The sequence below is a fragment of the Neomonachus schauinslandi genome, chromosome 1, assembly GCF_002201575.2.
Source record: "Neomonachus schauinslandi chromosome 1, ASM220157v2, whole genome shotgun sequence".
NCBI classification, from domain to species: domain Eukaryota; kingdom Metazoa; phylum Chordata; class Mammalia; order Carnivora; family Phocidae; genus Neomonachus; species Neomonachus schauinslandi.
In genome coordinates, this window is record NC_058403.1 from 184,666,597 (window position 1) to 184,683,679 (window position 17,083).

Below are 17,083 nucleotides of genomic sequence, written 5' to 3' on the forward strand. Positions count from 1 at the left end.
CCTCTGGCTCTTGGTTTCACTCAGGTCATGATCTCATGACCCCGAGATCATGACCTGAGCTGAAACCAAGAGCCAGCAACAGGCTCTGTGCTCAGTGGGGAGTCTGCTTGAGAGTCTCTCCCTCCCTCTCCCTCTGCCCCTCCCCTGCTCACATTTCTCTCTCTCATAAATAAACAAATCTTTAAAAAAAGACCATTGACGATGCTTCAAAAGTATGACCATAAATTTTTCAGTGTTCTTGTTTACATCATATTAAAAAGAACTTATTTTCTATACCATTTTGTACCATAGATGAGATTCTTTTTTTTTTTAAGCATGGATCTGGGTGGGTTTTTGTTTGTTTGTTTGTTTTTTATTTTAGAGAGGGAAGAGGGGCAGAGGGGGAGGGAGAGAGAGAATCTCAAGCAGACTCCCTGCTGAGCACATAGCTCTCAGTGGGGCTCAATCTCATGACCCTGAAATTACAACCTGAGCCGAAATCAAGAGTCAGACACTTAACTGACTGAGCCACCCAGGCGCCTCTGGATCTGGGTTTTTATTTTCAAATTTCTAAATAAAAATGGCTTTTAAAGGAAAGGGACTTAGAAAACTCAGATACTTCTTAAGCTATATTTTATTGTGAGTTAATATGCACTATAAAGAGGGATAAAGCCCATTCTAGTTGAATGCCATTATTCCCTATTTATTAAACTTTTCTGTGAATAAAATTAATCATAAACTACTGAACAAAACAAACTCAATTACAGTTTGAAGGATAACAATAGGCTTGCTTGGAAATAAAGAGAGAAACTTAATTCATAGAGCAGAGATCAGTAACTATGGCCTGCCACATGTTGTTGCACATAAAGTTGTATTGGATCACAAAAATGCTCATTCATTTATGTATTGTCTATGTCTGTTTTCACATCTGATTGGAATAATTGAGTCATTGCAACAGAGATCTTATGACCCTCAAAGCCCGAAGTAATAATTATATGTCCCTTTACAGAAATATTTACCAGTCTCTTTCAAAGATGTGATAAGGATGGAGATTATGTAACCAACCCCTTCATTCTATAGATGAGAAAACCAGAGAAGGGAGTTGTCCAGGTTTATTTATGCTTGGGTATGCTGATTCTTACGTTCTAATAGCTCTAACTACAGGGAAGACAAGGATAGATTTCAACTTAGACATTAACACCAACTCAGTGGTAATGGCCATCTGGAGTACCGGCTGAGAAAGTCTTAGGGCTCAGTGAGAAGGAATGCAATGATTGATTAATCTCCCATGGTCTAGGGGTGGGACAGCTGTAGGATATATGCCTTGTAGGCACTATGGATAAGCACTATGTCTGTTCCACGCATTTCTAATAGTTATATTACTGGCTCCTTCCTTGTATGTCTGTCAGGTAAACACTTTCTTCACTGGACCAAAATAGAGGTGCTGTATTGGGCCCTTATTAGAAGCATTGCTGTCTAGCAGTTCCAAAATGATTCTTGTGCAAGTTCATTCAAATGTCTTTCCTAGCAACTGCCTACCACATGGTAGGATTTAACTTAAGATTTCCCTCCAGTTGTATTTGTCTGTTACAAGATTCTTAACTTTTAGTGAAATATGTCTATGGGGGCAGAAATTGGGGCATGTAAAATGCAACATCATTAGTTCATTGGTTTTTGTGATCCAAACTGAAAGTCTCCATATTTGTGCTTTTGTGCAGCTGGACAATCCAGATGAGCAAGCAGCCCAGATCAGACGAGAGCTGGATGGACGTCTCCAAATGGCAGACCAAATAGCCAGGGTAAGGAAGCATTGAGGACATTTGCTGGGGAACCAGGCCAAAGTCCCACACAGGAAGCACACTGATTTTTAAGGTCCATGGAAAGATAAAACGGAGAAGCAGAGAGGAAGAAAGATGAGGACAATCATCTGATTGGGCCCTCAACCCTCCTTTCTCAGGGCAGCTCTCCCAGAGATAGTACATAAATTTCCTATGCTCCAATCAACACACAAACTCCAGCCTCCCCTTTCTCCCAGGTCCCTCCCTTATATTTCCAACTGTCTATTGAGCATGTCCTCTTGGATATTCCCCTTCATTCCAAGTTAAATTGTTCAAAATCTAGCTCCTTATCTTCTTCTTCCCACCATACATACTTACCTACATTGGCTCCTCTTCACATGTTCTCTGTCAGTTACTGTGGATGGGACCTCCCAGGCATTCTCAGTTTCTCCTTTATCCCCAAAGCACCCCACACTCAGTCAGCCACCCAGGTCATTAATTCTGCCTCTGAAATGTGGGCCAGATCTCTTGACTGCTTTTCAGTACCACTGCTGGTGCTTTGATTCAGGCCCTCATCCTCATCGCCTGGATCTCACAATAGCCTCCTTGTGGGTATCCCTGGCTCCACCCCTGCCCCTCGCCTGTCTATCCTTCACACAGTTACCTTTCTAAACCTCATGCGTGAACATCTCAAAAACAGAGCCTCAAAATCCTTCAGTAGACTCCTCCACTGTCCCCAGAACAAAATCTAAACTCTTTAGAATGATATTCCAGGCTCTTAATCTACAGACTAGATCCTTTCTTATTAGGCTCAACTCCCACAACTTTCCTACCAGAATTCCCCATTCCAGCTACAGAGAATGTCTCCCTCTGAACAGTCCAGCAGGCCCTTTCCAGCCTCGGTGACTTTGTACGCACTGGAGTGATCTTTCTTTTCTTCTCCATTTAGCAAACCCTCTTACTCAGCCTTTGGTGCTCAAAACCCCTTCTCTAAGAGCTTAGCTAGTTCTCCTCACTCTCATGCTTTCTTCATACCACATATAAACCTTTTTATAACAGTTCATTGAATGGTGACTATATTTTTATATGTCTGAGCCTCCCAGTAGAAAGGATTTCTCTAGAGTTGGGATTATGTCTTACTATTATTGACTACACCTAAATGTTATCTACTATTACTGCTTTTGCTGTCACTTGTGTTATTATTGACAGTAGTTATGCTAGTCATATTCACTGAATACTGATTCCATTTCATGCATACTAAATGCTTTCCATGTACCATTTCATTTAATCCTTCAAACAGCCCTATAAGTATATTTCAGTTATCATTTTTGTTTTAGAGGTGGGGAGATCACGACCGAGCATGATAGGTACTAGTTAAGGTGCTACACTAGATTCTTAACTCAAGTCTGTCTAAATATGAGACCTGAGACAAGGTAAGACACTCACATAAGGTACAAAATTTTAAAAGCAAGGGGCCAAAAAGGCAGTAAGCAAGATAAAGAACATTTTAATGAAATATTTTTTAATCAAAATTAACGCAAAAATCCATGGAGAACAAAATATCAAAATTTTAAATAATTAGATCCTACTAGTTCCTATGGTAACCACAGAACATGTGTACCTGTGAGGGTAGGGGGCTGTGGGAAATGGTAGGGAGGATGGACAGTTAGCAAAGCTTAGCATCCAGCCTTTCTCTTCATGGAAAGAAGTGTCTCAGGACCTGGACATGTGGGAAGGACTTCCACTAGAAGAGAAACCAAAAAGAGATTCCAAAAAGCTCAAAAATCTCCGTTTGTGCTTAAGCAGCTTTTTTGAAATATTTTACATCTTGTTTTTGGACATCTTCGAAGTTTATAGTAGAGTCAGTCTGTTGGCTAAAAATAATATGCAGTTATGGATTTGCTGAAAGGTAGCGTAAAAGGCTCTTATGTTTGAAAATCCTGCTTAACAAGGGAAAAAACATCAATAAGTCTTCAGAATTTACTTCTGTAAACTCAGTGTCTCCTCAGCAGATTATCCAGAAAATAGAGTTCATTTGGTCCATTCTCTGCCTTTAGGCAACTATTACATCCCCAACTAATAAGTATTCATCCTGTTTGAAGAAAATCACACACACACGCACACACTCCACACACACATCAAAAACAAGTTCATGGCACCTTTATTTTAGTTGTTTACTTTGAGGCTTCACATGATAGTTTAAGAAACTAGTGTAGGCTAATTTCAATTTTTAAAAGACCATGAATGAACAACTGTTATATAGTGAGCCAAATTGCTCATCTCTGAACAATGGTAGACCAAAAAACTCTCTCCCTCGGCCCATGCCACTAGGTATTTTGATAACAAGTAGGATATTATTGACTACTTAGAACTAGACTTTGAAATAGCCAATTAGAGTGAATCTTGGTTATTATTTATAGAGAATGGAGAGTAATTTCCAAGTATATGGAGAATCCTCCAAACATTTAGGGTATTGAGGATTTCTATGAAAGAGTCTGCCCATCACTATCTCCTGTTCTTGTAGAAATGGACTATCTTCTTCATTGTTTATTCATGCCAGTGGTCTCCTTGCCATAACTAGTTAGTCCTGGAACTATGTTCTTTACCCATATGGAATCAGGCACGGTTTCCAGCCTGCCCTGACCACAAGTGATTGGTCCAGAAATGGATGCCTGATGCAACTAAACCAATGAATTACTGCCCTGGGACCTGTGGACTCTGGGCCAACAGGGCTGTGTCTTCTCATGCTAGAAAGATGTCGGCAGTCATGCTTAATTCTTCCATGTAGGGAAAAGAAGATAAAAGAATGAAGTCAACATACAAAGAGAGATAGAGGCAGGAAGTATACCGAGATACTCAGGATGTTCAAGTCCCTGGTTGCACTTATTCTTGAGTCTCAGCTGTGTAACTGCTTTTCCCTCAGTTTAGTTGGGTTCTGAGACAAATAAATTCTCTTTGCCTAAGCCAGCCTGGCTAATACTAAAGAAAATTGATAAATATCTGCTAAAAATTAAACAAAATATCAAGATTTTAGATATTGGCTAGGTCATGAAGGGATATTGAAACAAAGTACCCCAGCTTATTATCTTCTTTTAGCAAACCCTGATTTTTCTATTTCTGGCATCACAGTGAATTTTAGTGAGAGTGTGCAATTCAACCCATATGGCTGAACATCAGCTCCTGTAAATATCATAACCAGAAATTCCTGGATAGGGGACAGGCAAGATGGTGGCGTAGGAAGATCCTGAACTCACATCCTCCCACAGACACAATAAGTCTACAACTGCATGTGGAATTGTCCTGTCTGAAGGGGGCCTAGAAACTGGATGAGGAGGGCCTCCACAACAAGGGATAGCACTGACACGGGTGGAAGTGACAGAGACACAGTCTCTCTAAGGAAGAAACCACAACCCAGATGCAGCATCCCATTCCAATCAGAAGGATCTCAGAAATATAGAAATTTTTGCTGAGGAGCAAGAGATTTGAGCTCCACATCAAAAACTTCAACCCTTAGATCCTACACAGAAGATCAGCCCCCCCAAACACTAGGCTTTGAAAACCAACCAACAGGGAATGCACTCAGGAAAACCTGGTAGAGAAAACAAAACTGCTATCAAAGGGCTTAAGCACAGACTCACTCAATGCAGAAACCAGTGCAAAAACAAGAGATTGAAAAGCACATAGACCACAGGTGAAGGAGATCCAATTACTAATCTTGGAACGTCAGCCAGTGAGATGGGAGAGAGAGCTGAGCCTCTCCCTGGGGACTGAGACACTGGCTGCAGCCAATTTTCCTATTTCATTCTGCTGTGCTTATCCTGGTGCTGGTAGACACCATTGTGAAATCCTCCCTTTAGAATGCTGTGTCAGGGGATGTGCCCCACTGAGAGCCCTGTATAATCCTGTACCTCAGCAGGGCCTCTCAGCCAAAAGGACAATAACCCCACCCATCAGCATACCTGTAGTACTCACAGCCAGACCTTATAGCCAGATGGGATGGGGCCAGCCCTGCACAACAGTGAGTTGTCACCCAGCCACAACAGGAGAGTGTACACAGCCCATACTAGGGACACCCCTGGGGCACCTCACTCAGGTGACTAAGGGGAGTTTGCATTACTGGGCCCCACATGACACATTCTGCATAAAGCCACTCTTTCAAGACTGGGAGACTGATCTATCTAATAGATAGAAATAAACAGAAAATTGGACATAATGAAGAAACAGAGGAGTATGTTTCAAATGAAAGAACAAGACAAAACCTCAGAAAAAGAACTAAATGAAATGGAGATAAGCAATCTACCAGATAAAGAGTTCAAAGTAATGGTCATAAATATGCTCCCCCAACTTAGGAGAAGAATGGATGAACACAGTGAGAACTTCAACAGAGATAGAAAATATAAAAAAGAACCAATCCCAGAGCTGAAGAACACAATAACTGAAATGGAAAATACACCAAAGGGACTCAACAGCAGATTAGATGATGCAGAAGGATGGATCAATGACCTGAAAGATATGATATGCAAATCACCCGATCAGAACAGCGAAAAGAAAAAAGAATTTTAAAAATGAGGATAGTTTAAGAGATCTCCAAGACAACATCAAGTGTACTAACATTCATATTATGGAGTCTCAGAAAGAAAAGTGAGAAAGAAAGGGACATAAAACCTATTTGAAGAAATAATGGCTGACAACTTCCCTAACCTGACAAAGGAAACAAGCATCCAGGTCCAGAAATCACAGAAAGCCCCTACTAAGTTGGACCCAAAGAGACACACACCAAGACACATTATAATCAAAATGTCAACAGTTAAAGAGAGAATCTTAAAATCATTAGAAGAAAAACAAATAGTTACATACAAAGGAACCCTCATACGATTATAGCTGATTTTTTTAGCAGAAATTTGCAGACTGACAGAGTGGCATGATATACTCAAAGTGCTGAAAGGAAAAGACTTATAACCAAGAATACTCTACCCAGTATGATTATTACTCAAAATTGAAGACAGGGAGTTTCCCAGACACGCAAAAGCTGAAGGAGTTCATGAACACCAAACCAGCCTTACAAGGAGTCTTAAAGGGATTTCTTTAAATGGAAAAGAAAGTTTATAACTAGAAGTAAGAAAATTATGAAAGAAAAAATCTCACTGGCAAAGGTAAACGTATAGTACAGGTAGTGGATGAACCACCTACATAGCTAGTATGAAGGTTAAAAGATAAAAGTAATAAAATCATCCAGACCTACAATAATTAATCAAGCGATACACAAAATGTAAGATGTGAAATATGATGTCAAAAACAAAACGAGGTAGGGGTGGAGATGTTGTACTTTTAGTATATACTTGAACTTATGCAACCATCAATTTAAAAGAGTGCCATATATGTAGGATGTTATACATGAACCTCATAGTAATCACAAACCAAATACCTATAATAGACACACAAAAAGTAAAGAGAAAGGAATACAGGCATAACAATAAAGAAAGTCACCAAGTCACAAGGGAAGAGAGCAAAAGAAGAAGACAGGAAGAGAGGAAAAACTACAAAAACAACCAGAAAATAATCAAAAAATGGCAGTAAGTACATATCTATCAGTAATTACTTCAAATGTAAATGTACTAAATGTTCTAATCAAAAAACATATAGTAGCTGAATAGATTAAAAAAAAACCCAAGACCCGTCTGTATGCTGCCTACCAGAGATTCACTTCAGACCTAAACACAAATGCAGACTGAAAGTGAAGGGATGGAAAAAGCTATTTCATGCTAAAGGAAAGTTGTTGTGGCAATAATTATATCAAACAAAATAGACTTTAAAACAAAGACTGTAACAAGAGACAAAGAAGGGCATTACATAATAATAAAGGGATCAATACAACAAGAGAACATATAACACTTATAAATATTTATGCAACCAACATAGAGGCACCTAAATACATAAAGCAAACATTAACAGACATAAAGGGAGAAATAGACAGTAATACAATAATAGGAGGAGACTTTAACACCCCACTTACCTCAATGGAGAGGTCATCCAGACAGAAAACCAATAAGGAAACACTGGCCTTAAAAGATACCTTAGCTCAGATGGACTTAATAGATATATACAAAGCATTCCATTCAAAACAGCAGAATATCATTCCTCTCAAGGGTACATGGAACAATTTCCAGGAGAGATAGTGTGTTTGGCCACAAAACACATCTCAATAAATTTAAGATTGAAATCAGATCAAGTATCTTTTCGGACCACAATGATATGAAACTAGAGATCAACCACAAGAAAACTGCAAAAAAACCCACAAACACGTGGAGGCTAAACAACATGCTACTAAACAACCAGTGGGTCAATGAGGAAATTTAAAAATACCTTGAAACAAATAAAAATGGAAACACAAAGGTCCAATGTCTATGGAACACAGCAAAAGCAGTTCTAAGAGAAAGTTTATAGTGATACAGACCCACCTCAAGAAACCAGAAAATTTTCAAATAAACAATCCAACCTTACACCTAAAGGAACTAGACAAAGAACAAAATCCAAAGTTAGTAGAAGGAAGGAAATAATAAAAATCAGATCAGAAATACATGAAGTAAAACTGAGGGTTGCTGGAGTGGGGGGTAGGGTGGGAGGGATGCAGTGACTGGGTGATAGACACTGGGGAGGGTATGTGCTCCTGTAAGCGCTGTGAATTGTGCAAGACTGTTGAATCTCAGATCTGTACCTCTGAAACAAATAATGCAATATATGTTAAGAAAAAAAAAAAGAAGAAGAAGGTAGCGGGAGGGGAAGAATGAAGCGGGGGAAATCGGAGGGGTAGACGAACCATGAGAGACGATGGACTCTGAAAAACAAACAGGGTTCTAGAGGGGGGGGGGGTGGGAGGATGGGTTAGCCTGGTGGTGGGTATTGAGGAGGGCACATTCTGCATGGAGCACTGGGTGTTATGCACAAACAATGAATCATGGAACACTTCATCTAAAACTAATGATGTAATGTATGGGGATTAACATAAGAATAAAAAAAAAAAAAAAAAAAGAGTCAGCCACTCAACAGACTGAGCCACCCAGGTGCCCCTAGGATAATTTCTTAAATAAAGTAGAAGTATAAGGTCAAAAAGCAAAAAAAAAAAAAAAAAGAAAAAAGAAATACATGAAGTAAAGACTAAAAACAATACAATAGAAAAGATCAATGAAACTAAGAGCTAGTTCTTTGAAGGGATAAACAAAATTGATAAACCTTTAGCCAGATTCATTATGAAAAGAGAGTTCAAATAAATAGAATCAGAAATGAAAGAGAAGTTCCATCTGATATCACAGAAATACTAAGGATAATAAGAGACTACTACAAATAATTATATTCCAACAAATGGGACAACCTAGAAAAAATGGATAAATTCCTATAAACATATAATCTGCTAAGACTGAATCAAGAAGAAATAGAAAATCTGAATATACTGATTGTTATTAATGAAACTGAATTAGTAATCAAGTAACTCCAACAAATAAAACTCTAGGACCAGATGGCTTCACAGATAAATTCTACCAAACACTTAAAAAAGAGTTAATACCTATCCTTCTCAAACTATTCCAAAAAACAAAAGAGGAAAGAATGCTTCCAAATTCATTCTGTGAGATATTAACATTACCCTGATATCAAAACCAGACCACACCACAAAAACAGAAAATTACAGGCCAATATCCCTGATGAACATAGATACAAAAATCCTCAACAAAATATGAGTCACCTGAATTTAACAGTATGGAAAAGGATCATATAGCATGATCAAATAGGATTTATTCCAGGGGTGCAAGGATGATTCAATATCTGCAAATCAATCAATGTGATCTATCACATTAACAAAAAGAAGGGAAACATTATATGACCATTTCAATAGATGCAGAAAAAGCATTCACTGAAATTCAATATTCAATTGTGATTAAAACTCTCAAAAAGTGGGTACAGAGGGAATGTACCTCAATATGATAAGGGCCATCTATAACAGACCTACAGCTAACATCAATGGTGAAAAGCTGAAATTTTTCCTCTCAAATCAAGAATAAGACAAGGATGGCCACTCTCACCACTTTTATTCAACATAGTATTAGAAGTCTTGGGACACCTGGGTGGCTCAGTCGGTTAAGTGTCTGCCTTCGGCTCAGGTCATGATCTTGGGGGTCCTGGGATCGAGCCCCACAACAGGCTCTCTGCTCAGCAGGAACCTGCTTCTCCCTCTCCCTCTGCCTGCCACTCCCCTTGTTCGTGTGGTGTCTCTCTCTCTCTCTGGCAAATAAATAAAATATTAAAAAAAAAGTCTTAGCCACAGAAATTGGACAAGAAAAAGAAATAAAAGACATCCAGATTGGGAAAGAAGAAGTAAAGCTGTCACTATTCACAGATGACATAATACTGTGTATAGGAAACCCTTAAAACTCCACCAAAAGACTATTAGAACTAATAAATGAATTCAGTAAAGTTGCAGGATACAAAGTTAATATACATAAATTTGTGGAATTTGTATAAACAAACAACAAACTATCCCAAAGAGAAAGTAAGGAAACAATCCCACTTATAATTGCATCAAAAGGAATAGAATACCTAGGAATAAATTTAAACCTGTTACCCTGAAAACTAAGACATTGATGGAAGACACAAATAAATAGAAAGGTATACTTTGCTCAAGGAGTGGAAAAATTAATATTGTTAAAATTTCCATACTACCCAAAGCAGTCCTCACATTCAATGCAATACCTATCAAAATACCAATAGTATTTTTCACAAAACTAGAACAAATAATCCTAAAATTTGTGTGGAACCACAAAGACCTCAAATAGCTAAAGAAATCTTGAGAAAGAAGAGCACAGATGGAGGTATCACACTCCCTGATTTCAAACTATATTACAAAGTTATAGTAATCAAAACAGTATGGCACAAAAACACACACAATGAATCAAAGGAACAGTATTGAGAATCCAGGAATAACCCCACACTTATATGGTCAATTAATCTTCAACAAAAGAGGCAAGAACATACAATGGGGAAAAGACAGTCAAGACAATAAGGGAAAACTGGACAGCTACGTACAAAAGAATGAAACTGGGCCACTTTCTTATACCATATACAACAATAAATTCAAAATGGATTGAAGTCTTAAATGTAAGACCAGAAAACTCCTAGAAGAAAACATAAGCAGAAAATTCTTGGACATAAGTCTAAGCAATATTTTTTTGGGTCTGTCTCCTCAAGCAAGGGCAACAAAGGCAAAAATAAATGGGACTATATCAAACTAAAAAACTTTTGCATAGTGAAGGAAACCGTCATTAAACAAAAAGACAACTTATTGAATGGGAGAAGATATTTGTAAATGATATAACCGATAAGGGATTAGTATCCAAAATATATTTTAAAAACTCACACAGCTCAATTTCAAAAAAAACAATCCAACAATCCAACATTCCAAAAAAATGGGCAGAGGACCTGAATACATATTTCTCCAAAGAAGACACACAGATGGCCAATAGGTATATGAAAAATTTTTCAACATCATTAAGTAACAGGGAAATGAAAATCAAAACTACAATGAGATATCACCTCACATCTGTCAGAATGGCTATCACCAAAAAGACAAGAAATAGCCAGTGTTGGTGAAGATGTGTGGAAAAGGGAACCCTGTGTCCTATAGGTAGGAGTGCAAAATGATACAGCCACTATGGAAAGCAGTATGAAGTTTCCTCAAAACAAATAAAAATAGAACTATCATGCAATTCCATAATTCCACTTCTGGATATTTGAAGAAAACAAAAACGCTAATCTGAAAAAAATATATGCACCTCTATGTTTACTGCAGCGTTATTTACAATTGCCAAAATAGGGAAGCAACCCAAGTGTCCATTAGTAGATGAATGGATAAAGAAGATACGCTGTATATATACAATGGAACATTACTCAACCCTAAAAAAGGAAGTAGATCTTTCCACTTGTGGCAACATTGGATGGACCTAGAGGGTATTTAATAAGTGAAATATGTCATAAGGAGAAAGACAAATACCGTATGATATCACGTATGTGTGGAATCTAAAAGACAACAAACAAAATAAAACAGAAATAGACTCATGGATACAGAGAACAATCTGGTGGTTGTTGGAGGAGAAGAGGGTCTGGGCAAAATAGGGGAAGGGAATTTAAAGGTATAAAAGTCATAAAATAAATAAGACACATGGGTGTATTTACAGCCTAGGGAATATACTTAATAATATTGTAATAACCTTTTTTGGTGACAGATGGTAGCTAGATTTATATGGTGATCACTTTGTAATGTTAATAAATGTTGAATCACTATGTTGTATACCTGAAACTAATATAATATTGTATGTCAACTATACTTCAATTAAAAAATGCCTTCACAGGGCGCCTGGGTGGCTCAGTTGGTTAAGCAACTGCCTTCGGCTCAGGTCATGATCCTGGAGTCCCAGGATCGAGTCCCGCATCGGGCTTCCTGCTCGGCAGGGAGTCTGCTTCTCCCTCTGACCCTCCTCCCTCTCATGCTCTCTGTCTCTCATTCTCTCTCTCTCAAATAAATAAATAAAATCTTTAAAAAAAATAAAAAAATGCCTTCACAAATACAGTTCCTCACTTTTCCCATCACCCCTAGTCATAGATTCAAGATGCCTTTCAACCAGGACTGCACCTTACCTCTTCCTAGCCTCTCTCTCTCTGCTCATCCGGCCTTTATTAAATGTTTTGGGCATTGGCTGTACAATTTCATGTAAACTCTCATTTGGACCTGTGATAAACAATCCAGGGAATTACAATAAATCTCCCCAGTTTAGGCACATCAAAGAGTTTAAGTTCACTTAGCCAGTAAGTAGAACACTGACTGCTCTGATTCCAAGTGTCATGCTCTTTTTTTGAGTAGTCAGATGATAGGCAGGAAGTTACACCAGGACAGGAATCTCTCTGTCATTGATCCGGTTGCCCCTCCAGGAAGCCACTTTCTCTCTTCCACTAAAATTTACTGTACATTTCCTTTAGTTTATCCAGAAGGCCAAATGAAGCAATAGCATCAGGCAGAACTGGCTCCTGGAATTCTGCATTCTTTCTGCTTTGACTTCCTTGGGATCTGAAAAAGAGGTTGTAAGGAGCCTGGTGTTTCTGCTGGCAGCATTGTCATCCTCACACGCTTATAAAAGGCGTAGGTTTGTCCTTTCTTCCTAGGAGAGAAGGGAGGCAAGTGCAGGGCAGCCTTCCTCCATTGAAACCCTGTGCTGTAATCTGTCAATTCAGTCACATCCATGTGCCACAAATCATCAGACAGAGATGGCTGCATGAGCCTCCACTGTGAACATCAGACATGCTGTCTTAAAAGTTCTGTGAATAGGAGCCCCTCGGTGGCTCAGTCAGTTAAGCATCTGACTCTTGATTTTGGCTCAGTTCATGATCTCAGGGTTGTGAGATCAAGCCCTGCATTGAGCTCCACACTGGGTATGGAGCCTGCTTAAGGTTCTCTCTCTTTCTCTCCCTCTGTCCATACCCCCATAAAAAAAAAAATGTTCCATGAAGAGATCTGAATGCCTTTTTAAATGCGGTAGAAAACACTTCTTATCCCTGTTCAGACATTTTCCCAAATCCTCTCATATTGATATTAAAATGTCCCCACATTTCACCTAGGAATTAAGTCTAAGTTATTTCAATTGTGTGATCAGAAGTTGACATTGGAGCTTAAACAGACAGATTGTGGCGTTAGTGGTACTGTGATATTTGCCAATCCTTTTGGCCACATTTTGAGGTAAAGTTCCAAAATTCGTGAGCTAATTATATAAGACAAATAATATAGCTTTTGTAATATTCACGGCAGAGGTCTGGGAGTGAAACACTATTGGTTTTTCGCACTATCAGTTAAATGTAGAGTTGTCATTTAAACCCCTATTCTCTGCAGAGCAAAATTATCATCTCATATCATGGTCCTGTTGCAAACATTGATGAGACTACGCCCCCAGGAAAGAAATAATGTCTAAATATTTCCTTGATGAAAAGGTTCTTTTCCATGCATTGCTGAAAATCAGATAAAAATGGAATCTTCTCCAGCCAGAGAATGATACTACCCCCCCCCCATGCTTAGAAATTAATTTTTTCTACCTGACATTCACCCTGAGTCAGGAAATAGCAGGGTCCAGGCACACAAAACTTAAGTTAGATTTTTTTACCTGGAAGAATGTGTGTAGGAAGCATCTCCCTGACTGTGACCTTTGCAGGTAGTTAACAACCCAGGAAAATCTGAATTCAAACAAAAATGTAAATGCTGGGGCACCTGGGTGGCCCAGTTGGTTAAGTAAGCATCTGCCTTCGGCTTCAGGTCATGATCCCAGGGTCCTGGGATCGAGCCCCACATCAGGCTCCCTGCTCAGTGGGAAGTCTGCTTCTCCCTCTGCCCCTCCCCTCCGCTTGTGCTCTCTCCCTTGCGCTCTCTCTCTTAAATAAATGAATAAAATCTTTTTTAAAAAAATCTAAATGCTGAGGAGATCCTCTGAAGTTCATTCAGTAACACCAAACCTCTTAAAGATGGGTTTGAGTAAAGAAGCCAATCCTGGAAGCTATCATCCCTGTGCCCAAAATACCTTCTAATGTGTGTGATGCTGAGTTTTACAGATTATTTACCAAGACTTTCTTTCTCTCATTTAACATGTCTACCTTTCCCCCATCACTCCCTGCACTTCACCCCACACCCACCATTACACAATCCACGTTGACTGGTAATAGTGGAACGCTCGTTGCTGTGGAGGGCTCGGGTTTCCCTGGTCCTCCGCTGAACACTGAGATGAAGTGATGCAGAGGGTGGGCCATGCTGAGGGGCCCCATAGGGTTTACCTTGGTTCTTTGCCATTTGGGGCCAGATAGTTCTGCCCTATCATATGATAGCTAAAAACAGGGGCTCTAGGTTTCAAATTCAATTCTACTAATTATTGATTTAACTTTTGTGTATCATTTTCCTCCAGAACCTGGGATTAAATAACAGCACTACCCTCAGTTGTTCGAAGAATTAAATGAGGGAAAGCGTGTAAAGTGCTTAGCTTAATGCCCAGGACACAATTAACAATTGTAAATGTCAACTAGCATCATGGTCTTTATGATAGTCACCATCACTATTATTGCTCTTGTTACTGTTAGCAGTGGTGCTGGTAGCATGATGCCTAATATACATGGATACATGGATGTGGATGTGTGTGCATGCATGTGTGTATATGTGTATGTGTATATGTATATATTATATACATACATACATGTATGTATATGTGTATGTGTATATGTATATATATGTATATATATACACATATATAGTATACATATGCTGATTTTACAGATTTATAATCAAAAAGTATTGGTATTTGTTATTGTCTTTCATTCACAATAACTCTCCACTTCAAATATGGAAACCAATATTCAGACAGGTGAAGAAACCTGTGTAAAGTCACACAACTAATAGGAGGTAGACCCAGGAATCAAAGTCAAGTTGATTTTACCCATGTAGACTGGATAAGATTCCTTGGTGCCTTTTGTACTCTGCACATGCCTGTTACTTCATGTGTCACCTGGTGTTTACTTGATCATTTGCTGGCATCACCCCATACTATTGCCTCTTGGCTGACTCTTTCATCCCCAGTGACATGCACGCCATCTGACACATGATAGGAGCCCAGGAATTGCTTGAGAGGTTGTTTTGAATAAGTGCAACACTGTCGGTGAGCTTTGTGTCTAGAAAGTGTCCTTCTGCCATATCTTCCTTCTGATCACCTATCAGTTTGTCATTTGAGCCTTTGGAGTCTAAGGATCCTCTGTCTGAGTAGGGGTACCTTTGTCAGCTTTTACATGTACCCACTTCATCCTCTATGAATGAAAATGCAAAGACAGAAAAGAAAAGTAGATGGCTGACAGAGCTGTTAGCACTTTCAAATGCTATTTTTCAAGATGTTCCAAAAAATCACTCAGTGTGGCTGAACATAAATAACCCTGTTAAGAATTGTCCTTGGGAGGCCATCCCCATTGAGGAATGTTATCAGTCCAAAACAAAATAAATGGACAGCAGAGATTTTCTTTGGAAGACTTTGTCTACCCATATGCTATGTCTTTCATAAAGCAATATGAATAAACAATGTTTTTGTCAAGGCTAATTTACTTTTATGCCTGGGAAAGTAGCAATCAAGATGGACGACTACATTTTCCTTATTTTGGCACAACTTCAGCTTTGAAATGTGTTTGTAATGGGTCTGCTGCTGAAAACTCCCCTCAAGAACCTCAGCCTAGATTGACAGGATGCTATTTCTTCTCAAGGCTTTAGTACCCAGGGCAGAAAAATGTCCATGTTTTCCCTTGCAGACTTCAGTTTTATGAGTCTCTTTTTATGATGTCATTAGGAACTGTCTAAGTTCTGGGAGGAGTGATCATTCTTTGGATTTTTCCAGTATTCTCCTGCATAAAGTTTGTTGGACTCTAACTCTGGGCTAAAGTGGTATTGTCTATAACCACTGGGTCTTCTTGCAAAACCTCAGGACTATGGAGTTAAGAGGCATTGAGTGAGTCCTAAAGGTGGGTGTGATAAAAGGGACTGCACTTGATGGTAAGGTCTCTCAATGCTGATTAGCAGGAAAAAATCCATTTCACAGACACAATGGTTTTTCTCTTCATCTCCATGACAACTGCAAGGCCAGCAGCTGCCAGTAAAAAATGAGAGATACCACTTATCCAGTTTCCTAAGAATCCCATAGAGTTATGAGGTTTGAGCCCCAACATGAGGAGGAAAGAGGTCAGTGTAACAGACCTCAGGCTGCTGGTATGTAACCTGTTTGGTATCTTCTAACATGGCCTTGGGGACCACTTTTTGACCACTTTAACTTCCCTCATTCTTCCCTTTGCTCTCAACAAGGGCCATGTTCAAAAGGAGGTGAGGAAATATTTTGTGGCCATGTACAGTAATACAGACCTTCTTAGATTCAGCGTTGCTTGTATATTTTCCATGGAAAGGAGAAAAGAACAATGATCCTGTCCCAGCCAACTCAACCTGGTGGCAAACTCTTCCTCATCCATCAGACTCTCAGCCCGAGGTCACCTCCTCTGGAAAGCCACTCCTGATTCTCTCAGCAAGAGTTCATGTCTCATACACTGCTGTTACAGCATCTACCTTGATGTTTCTCCAATAGATCTTTCTCCCCACTGGTTTTAACCTTCAGGGGAACAGTCCACATCCCTTCATCATGATCCTCGCCCCCACCCCAGTGCCTAACACTAAACCAGGCACAGTGTTGGCAGTGGTAAATATTTTCTAAGTGATGGTGGACCAGGAG

General features: G+C 39.2%; 1 protein-coding gene across 7 annotated transcripts in view; it reads left to right on the forward strand.

Annotated features, from left to right (window-relative positions):
- Positions 1–17,083, forward strand: part of CADPS (calcium dependent secretion activator) — a 467,508-nt gene that overhangs the window by 206,590 nt on the left and 243,835 nt on the right. For all 7 annotated transcript variants that reach the window (XM_021695231.1, XM_021695230.1, XM_021695232.1 and 4 more), the window contains one exon: positions 1,698–1,778. In XM_021695231.1, the coding sequence (XP_021550906.1) occupies positions 1,698–1,778 (81 nt within the window). The remainder of the gene's footprint in view (positions 1–1,697; positions 1,779–17,083) is intronic.